The following is a 15817-nucleotide window of genomic DNA, read 5'->3' on the forward strand; positions in this document are numbered from 1 at the left end:
GTGACTTTAGACCCATCAGTTTGATTCACAGTTTCGCCAAGCTGTTGACTAAGGTGCTGTCTCGTCGTCTTGCTCCTTTCATGCATACTTTGGTCAGGCATAACCAGAGCGCCTTTATTCATTCACGACTTATCCATGAGAATTTCAGAGCTGTTCAGCTAACGGCAAAATTGCTGCACTGATCAAAAAGGCCGAGTGTGCTACTTAAATTGGATATTGCCAAGGCCTTTGACACTGTCAACTGGCGATTTCTTTTGTCCATTCTTCAGCATTGTGGCTTCACCAGGAGATGGCGGGATTGGATCTCTCTACTGCTTTCTTCGGCAAGCACCAAAATCATTCTGAATGGGTCGCCGGGTAGAAGAATTTGTCACGCTAGGGGTCTACGTCAGGGCGACCCGCTCTCGCCCCTCCTCTTTGTGATCGTCATGGAAGTCCTCAATGCTCTTCTACGATTGGTAGACGAGCGAGGCCTTCTACGTGCACTCCATCCTAAGATCAAGGAGAGAACTTTCCTGTATGCCGATGATGTGGTCGTCTTCCTGTCGCCTGTGGAACAGGATTTAGTGCTCACTAGAGTAATTCTGGAGATCTTCGCGGGGCGTCGGGTCTCAAGACAAATCTGTCCAAGTGCAAGGTTTCACCCATCCAGTGTGATTTGGAAGCTTCGGTGTCACTTCTCACTCACTTCCCTGGGAAATTTGACCCGTTTCCGATATGCTACTTGGGTATTCCACTTGGCCTGAGCAAACTATGTAAGAACGCTCTGCAACCTTTGGTCGACAAGGTGGCGTCCAGGCTTCCAACTTGGAAGGCTGGTCTCATAAACCGCGCTGGGCAGACTGTCCTAATCAAAAGCACTTTATCAGCCATTCCTATACACACGGCGATGGCCGTGAAGATTTCTCCTTGGGTGATCAAATGCATTGATGGCTACCGCAGGGGCTTCTTATGGAGTGGCGCCGAGTCAGCTAAAGCCGGCCACTGTCGGCTAGCTTGGTTACGTGTATGCAGACCGACTGAACTCGGCGGGCTCGGCATTGTGGACTTACATCGCTTTGGGTACGCCTTACGCTTGCGATGGCTTTGGTTAAAACGTACTGATGACTCTCGATCGTGGAGTGACCTCCCCGCGGAGACAGAGACCGTGGTCGAAGCAATGTTCCAGGCGTCAATCTATGTCGAGGTGGGAAATGGGCAAAAGGCACTATTCTGGACAGATCGTTGGCTGCAAGGTCACTCTGTGTCTGATCTTGCTCCATGCCTAAGCAATGCAGTTGGTCCTCGGATTAAGAAACAAAGAACTGTCGCGCAAGCGCTAAATGGTGACGCCTGGGTCCGAGACATAACTGGAGCTTTAACCGTCCAGGTAATCTTGGATTTCTTCCTCATCTGGGATCGGACTAGAGATCTACAGCTTGATCAAAACTTGATGGATAAAATATGTTGGAAATGGACATCGGACAGTATTCTCTACTGCTTCTGCGTATCGGTCCTTCTTCTTTGGTCAACACCCGGTGGAGGGAGCTAAGCTCCTCCGCAAGTCTCGTGCGCCAGGAAAATGCAAATTTTTCATCTGGTTGGTGATCCATGACCGTTGTTGGACAGCAGCTCGAAGGAAAAAGCATGGGTTACAGGATGACGATTCCTGTGCGTTGTGTGCACAAATGTCGGAGACAGTGGATCACCTGCTAATTGCTTGTCCATTTACGAGAGAAGTTTGGTTTCGCTTGCTACGTAGATCGGATTGGCTGTCTTTGGCGCCGAACGCCCAGTCCACTTTCTTTGTTTCCTGGTGGTCCACAGCGAGGAAACAATTGTCTAAGGCCAACCGCCGTTGTTTCGACAGCCTGGTAATTCTCACTTCTTGGATGCTTTGGAAAGAGAGGAATGACAGGACCTTCGATCGACGAGTGCGTACAGTCGATGATGTACTTACGAGGGTGTACGATGAGATTTCTGATTGGTTTCAAGCAGGATTCAGGTGCCTCGAGTCGGTGCTTTGTAAATTAGGTAGGCTTCCGGGTCGCTCAATAGGGGTCGTGTAATCGTCTTTGTGGGTTTTTCTGCAGTCGGTTGTGGTTCTATAACCGACTATTTTGTAACACTTCTCTTCTCTTCTTAATGAAAAACGTGCCCAGGCACGGTCGCGAAAAAAAAAACTGCAGATCCTCTTTGCACTCTCAATACATTCTTTGTGATCTTGCCACTCTCCAATGTCCTTGAGCATAAAATTAATACATGCTTTGTGATCTGTCACTATTTGGACAACATTCTCGGCGCTGACATCTTTGATGATTTTTTCGATGAGCTGCATTTATGTAAAAATCCATTAGCATGCTCCAAGTAATGGAATACAAAAAACGATCTTGCACAACTTTGACATACCTTAACAATAAAATTAGCATCCTGTGAGTGACCAGTTATATCAAATGACTTCCAAAAGTACATTGTACCTTGATAATGTTTTTTTGACTAATTAAATGGAGGCTATTTTCATGGAGTGATACCATTCTAGGCCATGGAGAAGCTCTAGTTTTTTATAGAATGTTTTCCTTCACTTTTATAATTTTTTTAAAATTTTGAATTTTGGACTGATTTCTTTTGAAAACTCAACTGAAAATCGATTTCAGTCTGTGTCGGTAACAGTAAAAATCACTGATAATCGTGAATATCGACCGATTTTTAAAACCCTGCACTGGCGTGGCGGGCGGCGGCACACTGGACAGGTTGGCACTCGGCAAGATCATGAATACCAAGCGACAGCAGCCGGCAAACTCGATGTGTCGTGCGAAAAAAGCCGCAAACGATACGTCTACATCGATTTATCTTCCAGGAGTAATTTGAGCCATGTTTTGCTACAAATTGGGCCATCAATCAACTAAATTAAAGTCTCTATATAATTATAATTAATATATGGCTAGTATTTTGGGACACAACCACTTGGGCTGAAAAACGGACCTGCTAAACGGATGGATGTGCTGTGCTGTGCCCCCGCGAAAATGCATAAGTGGATGCAATGATCTTGCATTCGAGTTGTCAGCCGATACACCGGGTGTGCGCGAACAGAGTTCATCGATCTGGGTGTATTGTATCCAAATTAGTCCGTTCTAGCTCTAGTGTTGATGTGTTGTGGATTTCTTTCATGCTGCCCTTGTTCTAGGCCGTGTAACACCGTCGATGCGGTGTGGTATTTTTACAATTCTGCATGGTTAGGGTAACCACTTATTTCGATTTGTCTATTTTCGACTTATTTCAGCTTATTTCAACTTATTCTTTCTTCGATAATACTATTAAATTAGTCGAAATAGTTTTTTTCTCTCAATGAAATACACGCATGATCATGCTCGTGAAAATACAGTGCCGGAAATGACTCGATGGCCATCATTCAATAAGGCATCAACGTGAACTTGTTTTTTGTTATATCATTGGCATCCTAGGTTATTTGATGAATGAAAATAATGGTTTACCATGAGTTCATATCAAGACTAAAAAATTTGCAGGTAGTGAGATTATGTTGTTCAACTTCGGTCGTGACTTAGTCTAATAGATTTGTGAATGCCTGCAGCTGCTGGAGAAAGAATTGCAACAATACTCGCTACATGATGTACACAGATCAAAGCCGCTGGAACGAACAAGTCGCACACAAAATCGATCCGTATGTATGGTCTGGTGATGAATGACAAGGCAGACTCTGATATATTTTAAAGTATTAATTACGAAACAAATAACAAATGATCAAGTCATCGGAAACCAACCAATCTCCAAGCTTATACTGTAGTATATATGAGCTGGTGATCGTGCATGTTATGGGCTTATGGCACTCTCAGCATCAGCTGCAGCACAGTTTCAGTTCAGCTACTACTACAGCAGTAGCAGCAGTAAGTTGGACACAGGACAGCAACATTGCTTGGAACTGGTGCTCCGTTCCATCCAGCAGTTGCAAGAGAAGTAGGCGGTGATCATCTACTAGTAGTAGGTGCAGGATCCGTAGCTGGGATCGGACCGCACCACGAGCGCCGAGTTGTTGAAGTAGCAGTTCCAGGGGTGCCTGCCGTTGGCGGCGTAGTAGAGGTTCATGGCGACGGCGGCGCGGGACACCAGGTTGTCCGGGTAGTAGCACGGCCCGCCCTTCTGGATCACGGCGCAGCTCACCTGGGAGCACGCGTAGTTGAGGTTCAGCAGCAGGACCTGGTTGGAGGCCGAGGGCTTGGCGACGCACCACGTCTTCTGCGCATCCGCGACACCTGCTGCAATCACACGATTCAGAAAGACAGCCAGGCCCGGCTTCAGAAACCGATCGCAGGAGAAGGGATGTGATTCAGCACCAGCGATTCGTGGGTTTACCTGAGGTGAAGCAGAGGAGCACAAGCCCCATGGAGAAGAGCAGCAGCGACGCCGGTGACTGAGCTCCCATCTTGCTGGAGCTGGAGCTGGAGCCGTGGAGGCCGATCAGACGGGGTGCTCTGCCTGCAGGTTCTCCCATTCCTTTATAAAGATGAGAAGATGCCCGCCTTGTTCGAGTAGAGTCGAGTGGGTGTCTACCAGTGAGTGACGCGGGACTTTGCTTGCACTTTGCATTGCTTGCTGGATGCTCTTGTGACCCCATCGACACATGTCTCTGCCTTGTACCCAAGGCAACCTGCCATGTGCTTCTGCTTCAGCTCAAATGCTCAATGCAGAATTTTCCTCTGCTCTGCCAACTGGCATCTCACTCACACAAGTGAACTCTGTAGTGCAGTGACCTTTTCTTGTGGATACACAGCACAACACATTTTGGCCCGCATTGACCAACTCCAGCTTTCCTTCCTCTGAACCCAGTTTTTATGATGTATGCGAGTACTGAAAACAGGTTGGAAAATTCTTTCGACTCTTTATGCCCAGCCAAGCAGAGTTCGTATCTCCTCTTTAGTACCCAGCAGAGTTCTTCCAAATGCTAGAACAAAAGCATGAGATGATTATTACCAAGTGATGCATGCACTACCTCCACCCATGTGGGTCTGGCTGGGTTCCATAACCACCAATGAGGATGAGGTAAATCCAGAGTTGCCCGTAAAAGATGTTCAACATACCTTGCTTTATTCCTCCTCCTTGTCATTACACCTTTTCTGATTGCCTTTGCTCCTGCTCTTATTGTCATCAATTGGTTTCAGCCAGATACATGTATTTTCAACATAAGGAAGCCTTGCCTCTGGAAGAAAGAAAAAGTGGCTTATACACAAACCTCACCAACCAAAATCAGTACAGACAACACATGAGAGGGAAATCTTCCCATGACACACAATACTTCTCAACTGAAGCTAAGACACAAGCAACCAACATTAAACACATGATGCCCTGTCATGTGCTATATGTCTACCATTGCGGGTTGCTTCTAACAGAAACATTCATTAGCTAACATAGGCAATATAATAGCTAGTCTGCGGCTCTGTCCACAAAAACAGTCAGTAGAAGCAACCCTAGATCCTATGCGCCAGGTAGATTGAGTTTGGTGCTATCTCCATCTGGATTAAGGGAAAATTAGACATAAGAAACTCATTGTTAGATGCCGTTGCAAGACAAAGTGCATGCTTTGACGAAAGAACAAGCTTACCTGTGAAAAAGATATCCATACCTACAAGAGTCGAAACATAGTCCGGCAGAGCAAAGATTTTCTCATGAAAAAATAAACAGTATTCCACGAGGTAAAATATCAGTTTGTACCAATCCCATTTTAAATTTAGAGGATTGTTAGGCACAGAACAATGCAAGCAGAGGAAACAATAGGCTAGCAGTTGAGTTTTATCACCTATTCACAATTCTCACATCATATTATTACCATATAGTCTTTCAAACGTTGTAAAGCTTTGACTTGAAATCAAGGAACACAACACAATGGGATCATATTATGTACATATATTAGTGCATTCACATATATATAAACTGCTCTCCTCATGTGCACGCAGGAGACAAATCAATACATACAAAATCAACAGCAACGACTTGTATGGTAAGGCAGGCAAAATAAGCTCCTACTGTTCTTCTTCAATTCAGTGAGAGGATTTCACACTTCTCGCTTATAATGGGTCATGTTACATGAGGATCTGAAGAGGGAGGGCAACCGCATTTATCAGTTGCTCACTCACTAAACACAAGTACAACATCCGGCAGTGAAGCCCCAAATACCTGGGCTAGCGCCAGCTTCTGCCTCTTGTTCAGTCTAGAAAAGTCTTGTCCCCTGCTGGTGTCTCCATTCAATAGCTTGCGCCCGTCGTCTACTGCTTTCCTTCTCAGCGAGCACAGCTGTGCCGACGCTTCTGCTGTAACAGCACCATCAGCCTCAGCCTCCGCCTCATCTGCTCCCCAGTCCAACTCATCATCATCAGTCATGCCCTTTGATGCCTCGCCATGGGCTTCACAGCTTCCATCTTTGGTGGGGGCACAGTCTGAGTCACTGCTCCCGCCCCACCATTTCATAGTTTCACAGGACAAGCCAGATGATGGGAATCCGTACTTGAAACCATCCATGTAGCTAGGAATGGCTTTGGCTTGGCTACCATGCGCCAAGCTAGCTGACGCATTCTGTTTAACTGCTGGGGGTGAAACCGAGAGTTGGCCTGCCTTAGAACTGCCCTGTTGAGATTTTGCCGCTCCTTGGGAAGTGCTCGTTGACCTATTAGCATGCCCAGTCCAATCCAAGTGTTAAATGAATGATGCAATTTGTTTCTTCAGTATAACATATCATCATATGATCCATGCACAGTCCAGATGAACTACTTTGGGGGGAAAATGGGGTGCACGAAAAAAAATTATTTAACAAAACATGAAGCTCCTTTTCTAGATCGGAGAGACGCGGACAGGCAAGTGGTCTGGTCATCATCAGGGTCTACCTGGTAACCACCGCCCTACAAGCCGCCCTAAGAAAGCAGATGGGCAGTAGAAAGCTGAATCATGAACCACAACAAAACACACTGCATGCAATGCAAAGTTTTCTTCCAGTTTACATCCATATGCACAGCCATCAAGTCTCAAGTGCTCACAAGACAATTTACCAAAGTAGTGATTGACTAAACAAGGACAAAAGTATAGATTAAAAAAATACATTCGTGCAGATAATTAGTTTTGTTTACATGAAACGGTGAAACATAAATGCATCAATACACTTCCCAACCTATTCTCAAGCAAAGCTAAGCAGAAATCAATCGTGGAGACATTTACCTTATACTGATGTTGAAAATATCACTGTTCAAAGAGTTCATAGAAACCTCCTACTTGCTGAGTTGCTGGGACACACTGGTCGTGCTATAAATCACAACAGTGAAACAACAACTGCGATTGTTTGTGATACAAGAGCCAGATATACGATAGCTCTTAATTGCTCAACTAGATAGAGGATAACATAGCAACATACGGCCATACTATACTTCTTTTGTAGTAATATAAAAACTTAAATTATTAAATTATGCTGACGTGTCAAACGTGCACAGAGTTAGTTACATGACTGAAACAACATAGCGTTCAGGCATATGTTTTCAACAATACTTCAGTATATTGCATATGTTTTTTTGTTAAAGTGGCACTACCAAGTGGCGTTAAATGCTCAGCAAGCCAACTGCATGAGCCTACTCAAGCTTTGCAGAGCGTAAGAGGACTGAAAAGGGGAGGGCGGGAGGGAGGGAGGGAGCTTTACTCACACTACTGGTGAACCAGATGGGCTGAAAGCCTTTTGTTTTGCAATTTTTGACAACTCCAGAAGCTCCTTGGCTTTCTCTCTTTCAGGACCTTTTGTGTCGTCACCAGCTTTCCCAGAAACAAGCTACAAGTATGATGATTTAAGTAAAATTACAAATGACTACACAAACTCAGAAATACAAGAAGTTGTAACGAGTGTGACACCATTTCCTAGAGAAGCTGCACATTAATGTACATGAGATTTTAAGTTATCCTCAGATGAGATTATCATATGTGGCAACGAATCTTATTCGTGAGGAACAGCTATGTTGTTCTATGTGCATGCCACGTGTGTTTCAGAAATAGAGAAAGATCAAACATCTGTCAATTCAGAGCCTGTGCATCCACATGATTCCGGGCGTTGGACACTTGGACTGCGGTTTGGTACTTTGGTAAAGACTACTTGAAAGGTATTAAGGTATACATATGTGGTACTCTGTGAAGACAGATGAGGTGTCGATAACTCGATATTGTTGGGTTTTTTTTTTTTACAAAGCTGGTCAATCCAAATTCAGAGCTTGTGCATCGCATATCGGTACAGATATGGGCAGCGCAAGTAGTGCAAGCAGGAAAGTGTGCCAAAAACACGGCAGGGGAAACGCGTTTTAATTTCCTCTTGTTACCACAGGGTCTAGAGGCGTTCGAAAATTTAGGTGCCGAAGCAACGAACTTGTTACCTTTCGATACGGCCACCTAACAATCCCGTAGCTGCGGCAAATCCTCTTCAAGACACTGGTGCAGACTCCTGCAGATGGGATGAGCAAGCGGGGCGAAACCGTGAACGGGATGGAAGCAGCGCAGCGCGAGAGAGACAGAGGGGGAGGCAGGGGCAGGGGCCATACCGAGGATGGAGGCTGCCTCGGCGATGGGGAGCGAGAAGAGCTTGGAGATCTCCTCGTAGGACAGCGAGACCCTGGTGGGCTTTGGCAGGGGCTGGGGCTGGGGCTGGGGCGCCGGGGCGCTGGAGGCCATCCGCGAGGCGGTGATTTGAGGCGGGAAGCAGCGAACCGAATCGACGAAGCGGACGAAGCGGTGAGGAGGAGGAAGCGGCGGCGGCGGGGGAGCACGGCACGGATCCGACAGTGTGCTGGCTCGCTCGATTCGATCGCTTTGGTGGTTTACCTGGCTGGTGGATATTGATCAGGAGGGAGGAGGGGAACGAGGTGGGCCCCATCGGGTGAACCCTGATTGATTCCAGGTCCAGGCCATGACTGGGCCAGGCCCAACTAAGCTGGAATTGCCCAAGTCAGTCAGGCAGGCCGGTCAAGTCATGTCTCGCTCAAGTTATTAGGGGCGCGTTTAGTTCCAAATTTTTTTGGGAAAAATTACTGTAGCACTTTTCAACCGGAGATTAGGAGGACTAAACATGATCTAATTATAAATCTAATTACACGGATGGACGGAAAATCGTGAGACGAATATATTAAATCTAATTAACCCGTCATTAGAGATTGATTACTGTAGCACGACATTATCTAATCATTGCATAATTAGGTTCATTAGATTCGTCTCGCGATTTTTTCCAGGGGTTGTGGAATGAGTTTTTTCAGTTATTCATATTTGATACTCTTAATTAGTGGTCAAACGTTTAAAATTACTATAGCACATGAAAATTTTTGGAAACTAAACGGGCCCTAGGTTTTAGGCCGGGCTTCCTTGCTAAAGAAGCTAGTTCGGCCAGCTCCAGTCCACAGATTTTTTTCCTCTTGGCTATTTCTTTATTTTCCCCTCTAAAAAAAGAAAATATTAAAAATCGCATGTGTAACTGTTTATAACGATGGAATATTTTTTATATTTCTAAAACAATCGTTCCAATTTCAAAAAGGTTGTTCCACAGTTAAAAAATATTTCACACAAAAACCATTCAAGTTTGATCTTGTTTTGAAAGTTTCATCGTTAGAAACACAATAGTGTAATTGGATTTTGATTTGGATAATAGTTTTGGAAAATATGACCGTGTAACACCTTTGACTATCAGTCTCACACGTGTAACTCCTAACATCCTAAAAATAAACTATTTTTTTCTTTTTTATACAAGAAGTTCTCCCAAATGGATGAAGGTTTTAGAGCATCTCCAACAGAGTAGTTATTTTTGGCTCTCTATTTGACTCTGCATCTATCTCTTTAAATAAATTCCTCTTCATATCAAGAGATTTACTCCAACAGACTCTATTTCTCACTCTCCAAATCCTAACAGCTCCTTCAATTCTCCCTCTCCACACCCACTTACACATGGGTCCCACACGTCATACTCTCATTTCTCCTTTCTTATCCTCTGCTCTTTTCCTCATCTTCTGCTCTGCTCCACGGAGGCCTGCGCCGCCGGCAATGAGGGGGCGGCGGCCCCGTGGCCTCCTTCCTCGTGGAGGCCTGCGTCGCTGGCCTCCGGCATCGGTGGGGAGGGCCACGGCAGGAGGGTGGGGAGGACCGTGCGGGCTGAGTCCCATCCATGGTGGAGGGCGGCGGCCGGAGACGAGAAGCTGCACCCGGCGTCCATCCTGAGGCTGAGGACAGGAAGAAGTACTTCGTGGTCATGGACTAGCTCATGGCCAAGGACCTCGGGAGCTACGTCAGGGAGATGAGTTGCCCACGGTAGCAGATCCCGTTCCCTCCATGGCGGAGGGCGGCGGCCGGAGGCCGCGGAGCCCATCCATGGCGGCGAGCGGGCAGATTTGGTGGAAGCTGCGCTGCTTGTCCCTCGCGTTTCCTTGCTCAATTGGGATCACAGGTCGTAGGTGCTCGTGTGCTGCTTGCCCGTCGGCCATCGCGTTTCTTTGCTTGTGCGGCAAGCGGCCGGAGGGCGAGCGGGAGGAGGGCGGAGGAGCTCCGGAAGTTGCGCGCAGGAGGACGCGCGGGGACTGCGGGAGAGGATGGCGAGCTGCATCCGCTCGGAAAAGAAACCGAGCGGAGCGTGCTGGGTAGCGAGTGGAATAGGAAGATTGAGTTTTGGAGAGGCTGTTGGATTCTGTTTTACTGTAATTTTGCTATCTTTAGCTAGTCAATTCATTTTAGAGAGACTTTTGGAGATGTTTTTAGTCATAAATTCTTTCTATAGGAAGACAGGCATGGTTTTCATCTACTCAATTAAAATTCAAACATCGATGGGCCCTTTAATTTAATTGATTTCCCTCGGCGCGGCGCTCGGCAAGATCTTGCTGGCGCCAAGGCCCAGCTGCTGCTGCTTTGGGCACACCGGCCAGCCGCGGTGTCCATGCACGGGCTCCTCCCCCTTGAGCAGTGGCAGCCTGTCCAAAGCAGGGTTAACCATTTCATTTTCCGGTGAAATCCCGGTGATCGGCGGAAACGGAATTCCGTTCCGGAATTTCGGTGAATTTCGACGAATTTCGGTGAATTTCGGCTGAATTTTTTTGAATTTTGAATTTTTAAAACGAAATTTTCCGAAAATACCGAAATATTTTTTCCCGGTGCCGAGCGGAAACGAAAAATTTCGCCGAAATTAAGCGAAATTTCGCCGAAATTTCAAACCTTGGTCCAGCGCCGCCGCGACAAACGTGGCCACCACGACCACCACCGGCCCGGCGGCCACCAGCCCTCCCGGCGCGACGGCGCCGCCCAGGACGGTGCCCCGCGGCCCTGCCAGGAACACCGCCGTCCCCGCCGAGCCGGGGCTCGGGAAAGGGAAGAAGCAGCCGGCCAGGCCCAGTATCTCCATGGTGCCGCGGAGCACCAGCGCGGCGGGATCTCGGAGCACGACGTCGGCGACGCTGCCGGCCGCGCCCAGCACCAGCGCGCCCCGCCGCCCGCGCCGCGCGAACGCGGAGACGCACGAGAGGACGTCGCGGCCCGGGGGCACCTCCAGGACGTGGGCGCGCATCGCGCTGGGGCACTCGTGCTGCGCGATCACCACCGGCGGCCCGCTGGGCACGGACCTGCGCCGCGGCGGGTGGTGGTGGCGGCCCGTCGTCGTCCTCGCCGCGGTGGTCTTGGAGGCCATCACGCCGCCCGTGCGCGCCGCGCGCGTGGCACGTCCGATCCGACCAGGTCCTTGCGGATGGTGATCGACGACGAGGGCGAGGTCGGGTTAGTTTGTCGTTGGCTTTTAAAGGGTTCCCGGTTTGGTGCCCAGGCAGGCAGCGGGACTAAGCAGAGCCTGTTGGTTAGCAAGGCAAATAAGCGTGACACAGTTTCCTAATCTACTATTTTAGTGGCATTCAATAAGCTCGAACATCCTAACAAGCTCCCAACTGTCACGGTCCAACTAACATTCCTTAATCATTTTCTAATATAAGGCAGAGCACAGAAGCAGGTAGATATCATCAGTATTTAGTGATCCTATTAGTATAGCAATGTCATGTCATGTAAATCGATTTGTGTTTCAGCTGAAACGTGCCAGAACAGGTGTAAAAATAGATTTCCAGTGCGAGCATCTCGAGATATACAATTGGTAACGACCTGTCTTCACAGGTAAAAATAATTCAGACAGCCTGCTAAACTCGGGCTTCGGATTTCGGCTTCTCGACAGCGAGGTGCTTCGGATTCGTGTGCAAGTACGTAAGCAGGTCCATGGTCATTCGCCAGGCATGCCCAATAATACCCCCATTTTCGGGTTTGACAAATTGACTTCTACACTTAAAAGGATTGGCCTACATTTCACTATTAATCTCCCCGTACTGATCGACTGATAACAACCTTGGTTCTTGCTGGAACTTGTACGTACACTAGTAGACTATAGTACACAACATAAATAATGCTTTCTTTTTGTCGTAAGAAATTAAACACAACATCACTAGATAGAGAGTCAGAACCTTTTCCTCGCCTGCTTCTCCCTACCAGAGCAATTCACCCGCCACACTACACTAAGAAAAAAAGAAATTCCCTCCAAGAATTACATTTTTCTAAAGTTAAAAAGGCAATTAGCTAGGGAGTACTGACATGAGTCCACGCATTAATGAGGATAAAACCAAACGCTGGTTCCCATGTTAGCATGAAGCCCGAGAGAGTATGGACACTGGGCAAGTGACACTCATCTTAATTGTTAATTCCTAAGCTAATCCACATAATGGCAAGTAGCGCAAGTTCGAACAAAATCTAGACACATAATTCACAGTGAAGCAATATAATATATTTTTAGGGCTCGTTCGGTTATACATAGATTCATTCCGGGTTGAAAATAATAGAAACAATGAGAGATATAACAAGAGACCGAAATTCATTCTGAATAAAAAACTAATTGAAAAAAATAGATTTATGATATCTACGCTGAAAGACATGGAATCAATTCATAAGTCTAGAGGTGTCGGATTAATCCCGATTTTTTGTTGTACTTATTATGAGCCTATTTTGTTACAATTAGTTTTTGACCCGGAATTGCCCGGTTATCTTGTTATATCTTTTATTGTTTCTATTATTTCTAGTCTGGAATGAATCTATGTCTAACCGAACAAGACCTTAATTATAAAGAGCATGTCCAAACTTCAGTTTCGTCACTTTACAATGTTAGCGACAGTTAGTAAGGTACATCACTTATTTCTGTCCCTCATTTACATTTCAGCTATGTGATATCTAATCCAAATCCTAACATATGTGCAACAAGAGAACTAACCTCTAATCGGGTTTAGTATGTGCAAATGTACATCAATCCTACAGCACCATATGTACAGGTCTAACAAAAATTGGTCGTGTCCATGTGCCTGCCGCCGGCGATCAGGTCGATGATGGCGCGGTAGCGACGGCGGGGACGAGAGCTAGGCCTCGGCGACCAGCTCTCGGAGCGCGCGCCTCGACCTCGTCACGTCCCTCCCGGCGACGAACGGGTGGGCAAGCAGCTCCGCGACGGACGCCCTCTTGCGGTAGTCCTTCTGCAGGCAGGCGGCGACGAAACTCCGGAGCTCCGGTGACGCGGCGCCGTCGGGCAGCGCGGGGGGCTCGCCGAAGCAGATGGCACACATGAGCGCCGCCCAGTTGGGCTGCTGCCCGGCGGGGAGTAGCGGGTAGCGGCCCACGAGGAGCTCCAGCACGGTGACCCCGAGGCTCCACACGTCGGCGGCGCAGGGGTCGTAGTGCCCGCCGTGCGCCTCCGGGTCGAAGCGCTCCGGGCTCATGTACGCGGCGGTGCCCACGTAGGACGTGCAGTGGTCGCCGGCGCGGGAGAGGACCTTGGCGATGCCGAAGTCGGCAACCTTGACCTCCCCGACCGCGGTGGCGAGGAGGTTCGCCGGCTTGATGTCGAGGTGCACGATGCGGCGGGCGTGGAGGTAGGCCAGGCCGGACAGCGCCTGCGCCGCCGCCTCAGCGAGCGCCGCCTCCGGGAACGCCCCGCGGCGGCTCCTGACGGAGTCCAGCGACCCGCCGTCCGCCAGCTCGAGGAGCAGCGCGACGTCGCCCGACGCGGCCGGCAGGACGGAGTGGCACCGGACCACGAACGGCGAGGCGGTGCGTCCGAGGATGTCCGCCTCGGCGGCGTCGCCCTGGTGCAGGACCTTGAGCGCGTAGAGCGCGCCCGTCTCGCGGTGGCGCACCTTGTACACGGTGCCGCCGTTCCCGCGGCCCAGGACGGCGAGCCGGTCGAAATCGGCGAGGCGGAACTGGCTCGACCGGGCCAGCGGGGTCGACGACGCGGACGGCGGCGCGGCGAGGGGAGGATTGGCGTGCCGGAAGGCCGGCTCCTGGACGGCGGGGCGGGACGGGACGTTGAGCGAGAGGTGGAGCGGCGGGAGCCTCTTCTCTCTTGCTAGAGCCATGGATGATACGCTTAACCAACTGTTACGTGGCTAATGACTACAGGTACCAAGTGATTAGTGTGCTATGCTACTCAGCTACTGCTTTGGGCTGGAGACTTGGAGTATTGGATCACAAGCTGGTTGCTTATTTATACATGTGCAATTGTAAGTCATCTGTAACTGTATGTGTAGCTTTCAGTCAATCACACTCAGATTGTGATGTGTAATTCCCTTTTTTTTTTTTGCCTTTTCCGAATGATATCTAGAAGGTGAATCTTCCATCAAACCATGCCTGCACTTGTTCTGGGAAGGATATAGTTGAAAAGAGCCTGAAATCTTTGTGGACTCTGGTTCAAACAGGACTCCAGGAGAGGGCCACGGCAGCTAGGATTCGCTTGTGAGGGCTCCTACTACGAATATTTCCATGGTATCTGAATATAATAAAACCGTCACTTGCTTAATTAATCCGAGGAGGGGTGTAGCTGCCGCCCATCAGAGATTAACAACAATTTCTGGAGGATTGACGTGTGAGAACGTGACCCCAAAATGCTTGTACCTAGGGCAGAAAAATATTGGGGTGCACCGGCGCCAATTGGCATTGTTAGGCGTTAATTAGAACAAAAAGGCGAGGGAGGGATGAGAGCTCAGTATGTGCGTGCGTGCCTGCAAATGGCCACGTCAACACCATCGAGTCAGTAAGCTAGCGGCTCTTGTAGGACCTACCGTGCATTCCGGCGGCGACGTCTTTGGTTGAAAGAAATGTTGGGCGACGTGTGTCATCAGCCGTGCCCCAGGTTAGACTTGCCCACGACACGCCGTGGCGCCTCAGGCGCGACCGTTGTTTGGCAGCCGCCGCGTGCAGCGCATCGCGCGAACCTTGTAATCCAGTTCAAAATTCGTCAGTTAAAAAAAGATATCACCATGAGTTGTTAGCTTTTCTAGGAAGTTGGAACAAACCACGAAAGAAAATTCGAAGGTATAAATAATCACTCTCACAAAAAGGAATATATAAATAAGCATGCAAACAAGAAATCTCTAATGACGCTCTGTTCAGCTGGTTGTGGTTGGCTGGCTCATGTTGATTTATCATGAGAGAATAATACGGCTGGCTGGTGGTTGGTGGCTGGCGCTGATTTGTTGTGAGAAAAAAATATTGTTGACTGGCTGATGCGGATAGAGTGATAGCTTTTTCCTCGGAGCTCACAACTACAAAAATGATGAGACCAATTCAAATATATACGTGATGTATGATTATTAAAGGTCTACGATTTTGAGGTATGTGCGTTGACAGTAGGCCTGATCACGGGCCACCCGACCGGTAAACCCGACCCAACCCACTCGAAAAAAAACCCGATCCGACCAAGCGACGGGTCAGGTACGGGCTGAAATATTTGACCCGAAACTCAAAAAAATCCGATCCAACCCAA

The 15817-nt window shown here is 48.4% G+C and overlaps 4 protein-coding genes across 4 annotated transcripts; all 4 read right to left on the reverse strand.

The window, feature by feature from the left end:
• Window positions 1-3676: 3676 nt before the first annotated feature.
• LOC120688234 (glucan endo-1,3-beta-D-glucosidase-like) lies at window positions 3677-5698 on the reverse strand. The gene is made up of 3 exons (XM_039970457.1): window positions 5073-5698; window positions 4348-4936; window positions 3677-4250 (listed from the first exon to the last, which is right to left on the reverse strand). The coding sequence occupies exons 2-3, from the start codon at window positions 4607-4609 to the stop codon at window positions 3970-3972; spliced, it is 543 nt and encodes a 180-aa protein (XP_039826391.1). The 5' UTR covers window positions 4610-4936; window positions 5073-5698; the 3' UTR covers window positions 3677-3969.
• A 153-nt stretch (window positions 5699-5851) lies between these two features.
• Window positions 5852-8836, reverse strand: LOC120688232 (protein NLP7-like). The gene is made up of 4 exons (XM_039970456.1): window positions 8553-8836; window positions 8388-8455; window positions 7674-7795; window positions 5852-6652 (listed from the first exon to the last, which is right to left on the reverse strand). Exons 1-4 carry the CDS (start codon window positions 8680-8682, stop codon window positions 6118-6120), a joined length of 855 nt encoding a protein of 284 aa, XP_039826390.1. The 5' UTR covers window positions 8683-8836; the 3' UTR covers window positions 5852-6117.
• A 1444-nt stretch (window positions 8837-10280) lies between these two features.
• LOC120688699 (AT-hook motif nuclear-localized protein 23-like) lies at window positions 10281-11706 on the reverse strand. Its single transcript, XM_039971086.1, has 2 exons — window positions 11197-11706; window positions 10281-10588 (listed from the first exon to the last, which is right to left on the reverse strand). Exons 1-2 carry the CDS (start codon window positions 11663-11665, stop codon window positions 10281-10283), a joined length of 777 nt encoding a protein of 258 aa, XP_039827020.1. The 5' UTR covers window positions 11666-11706.
• Window positions 11707-13415: 1709 nt separating this feature from the next.
• LOC120688022 (mitogen-activated protein kinase kinase 9-like) lies at window positions 13416-14411 on the reverse strand. Its single transcript, XM_039970146.1, has one exon. It carries the CDS (start codon window positions 14409-14411, stop codon window positions 13416-13418), a length of 996 nt encoding a protein of 331 aa, XP_039826080.1.
• Between the last annotated feature and the right edge of the window lie 1406 nt (window positions 14412-15817).

Source organism: Panicum virgatum, chromosome 9N (assembly GCF_016808335.1).
Source record: "Panicum virgatum strain AP13 chromosome 9N, P.virgatum_v5, whole genome shotgun sequence".
Lineage (NCBI taxonomy): Eukaryota > Viridiplantae > Streptophyta > Magnoliopsida > Poales > Poaceae > Panicum > Panicum virgatum.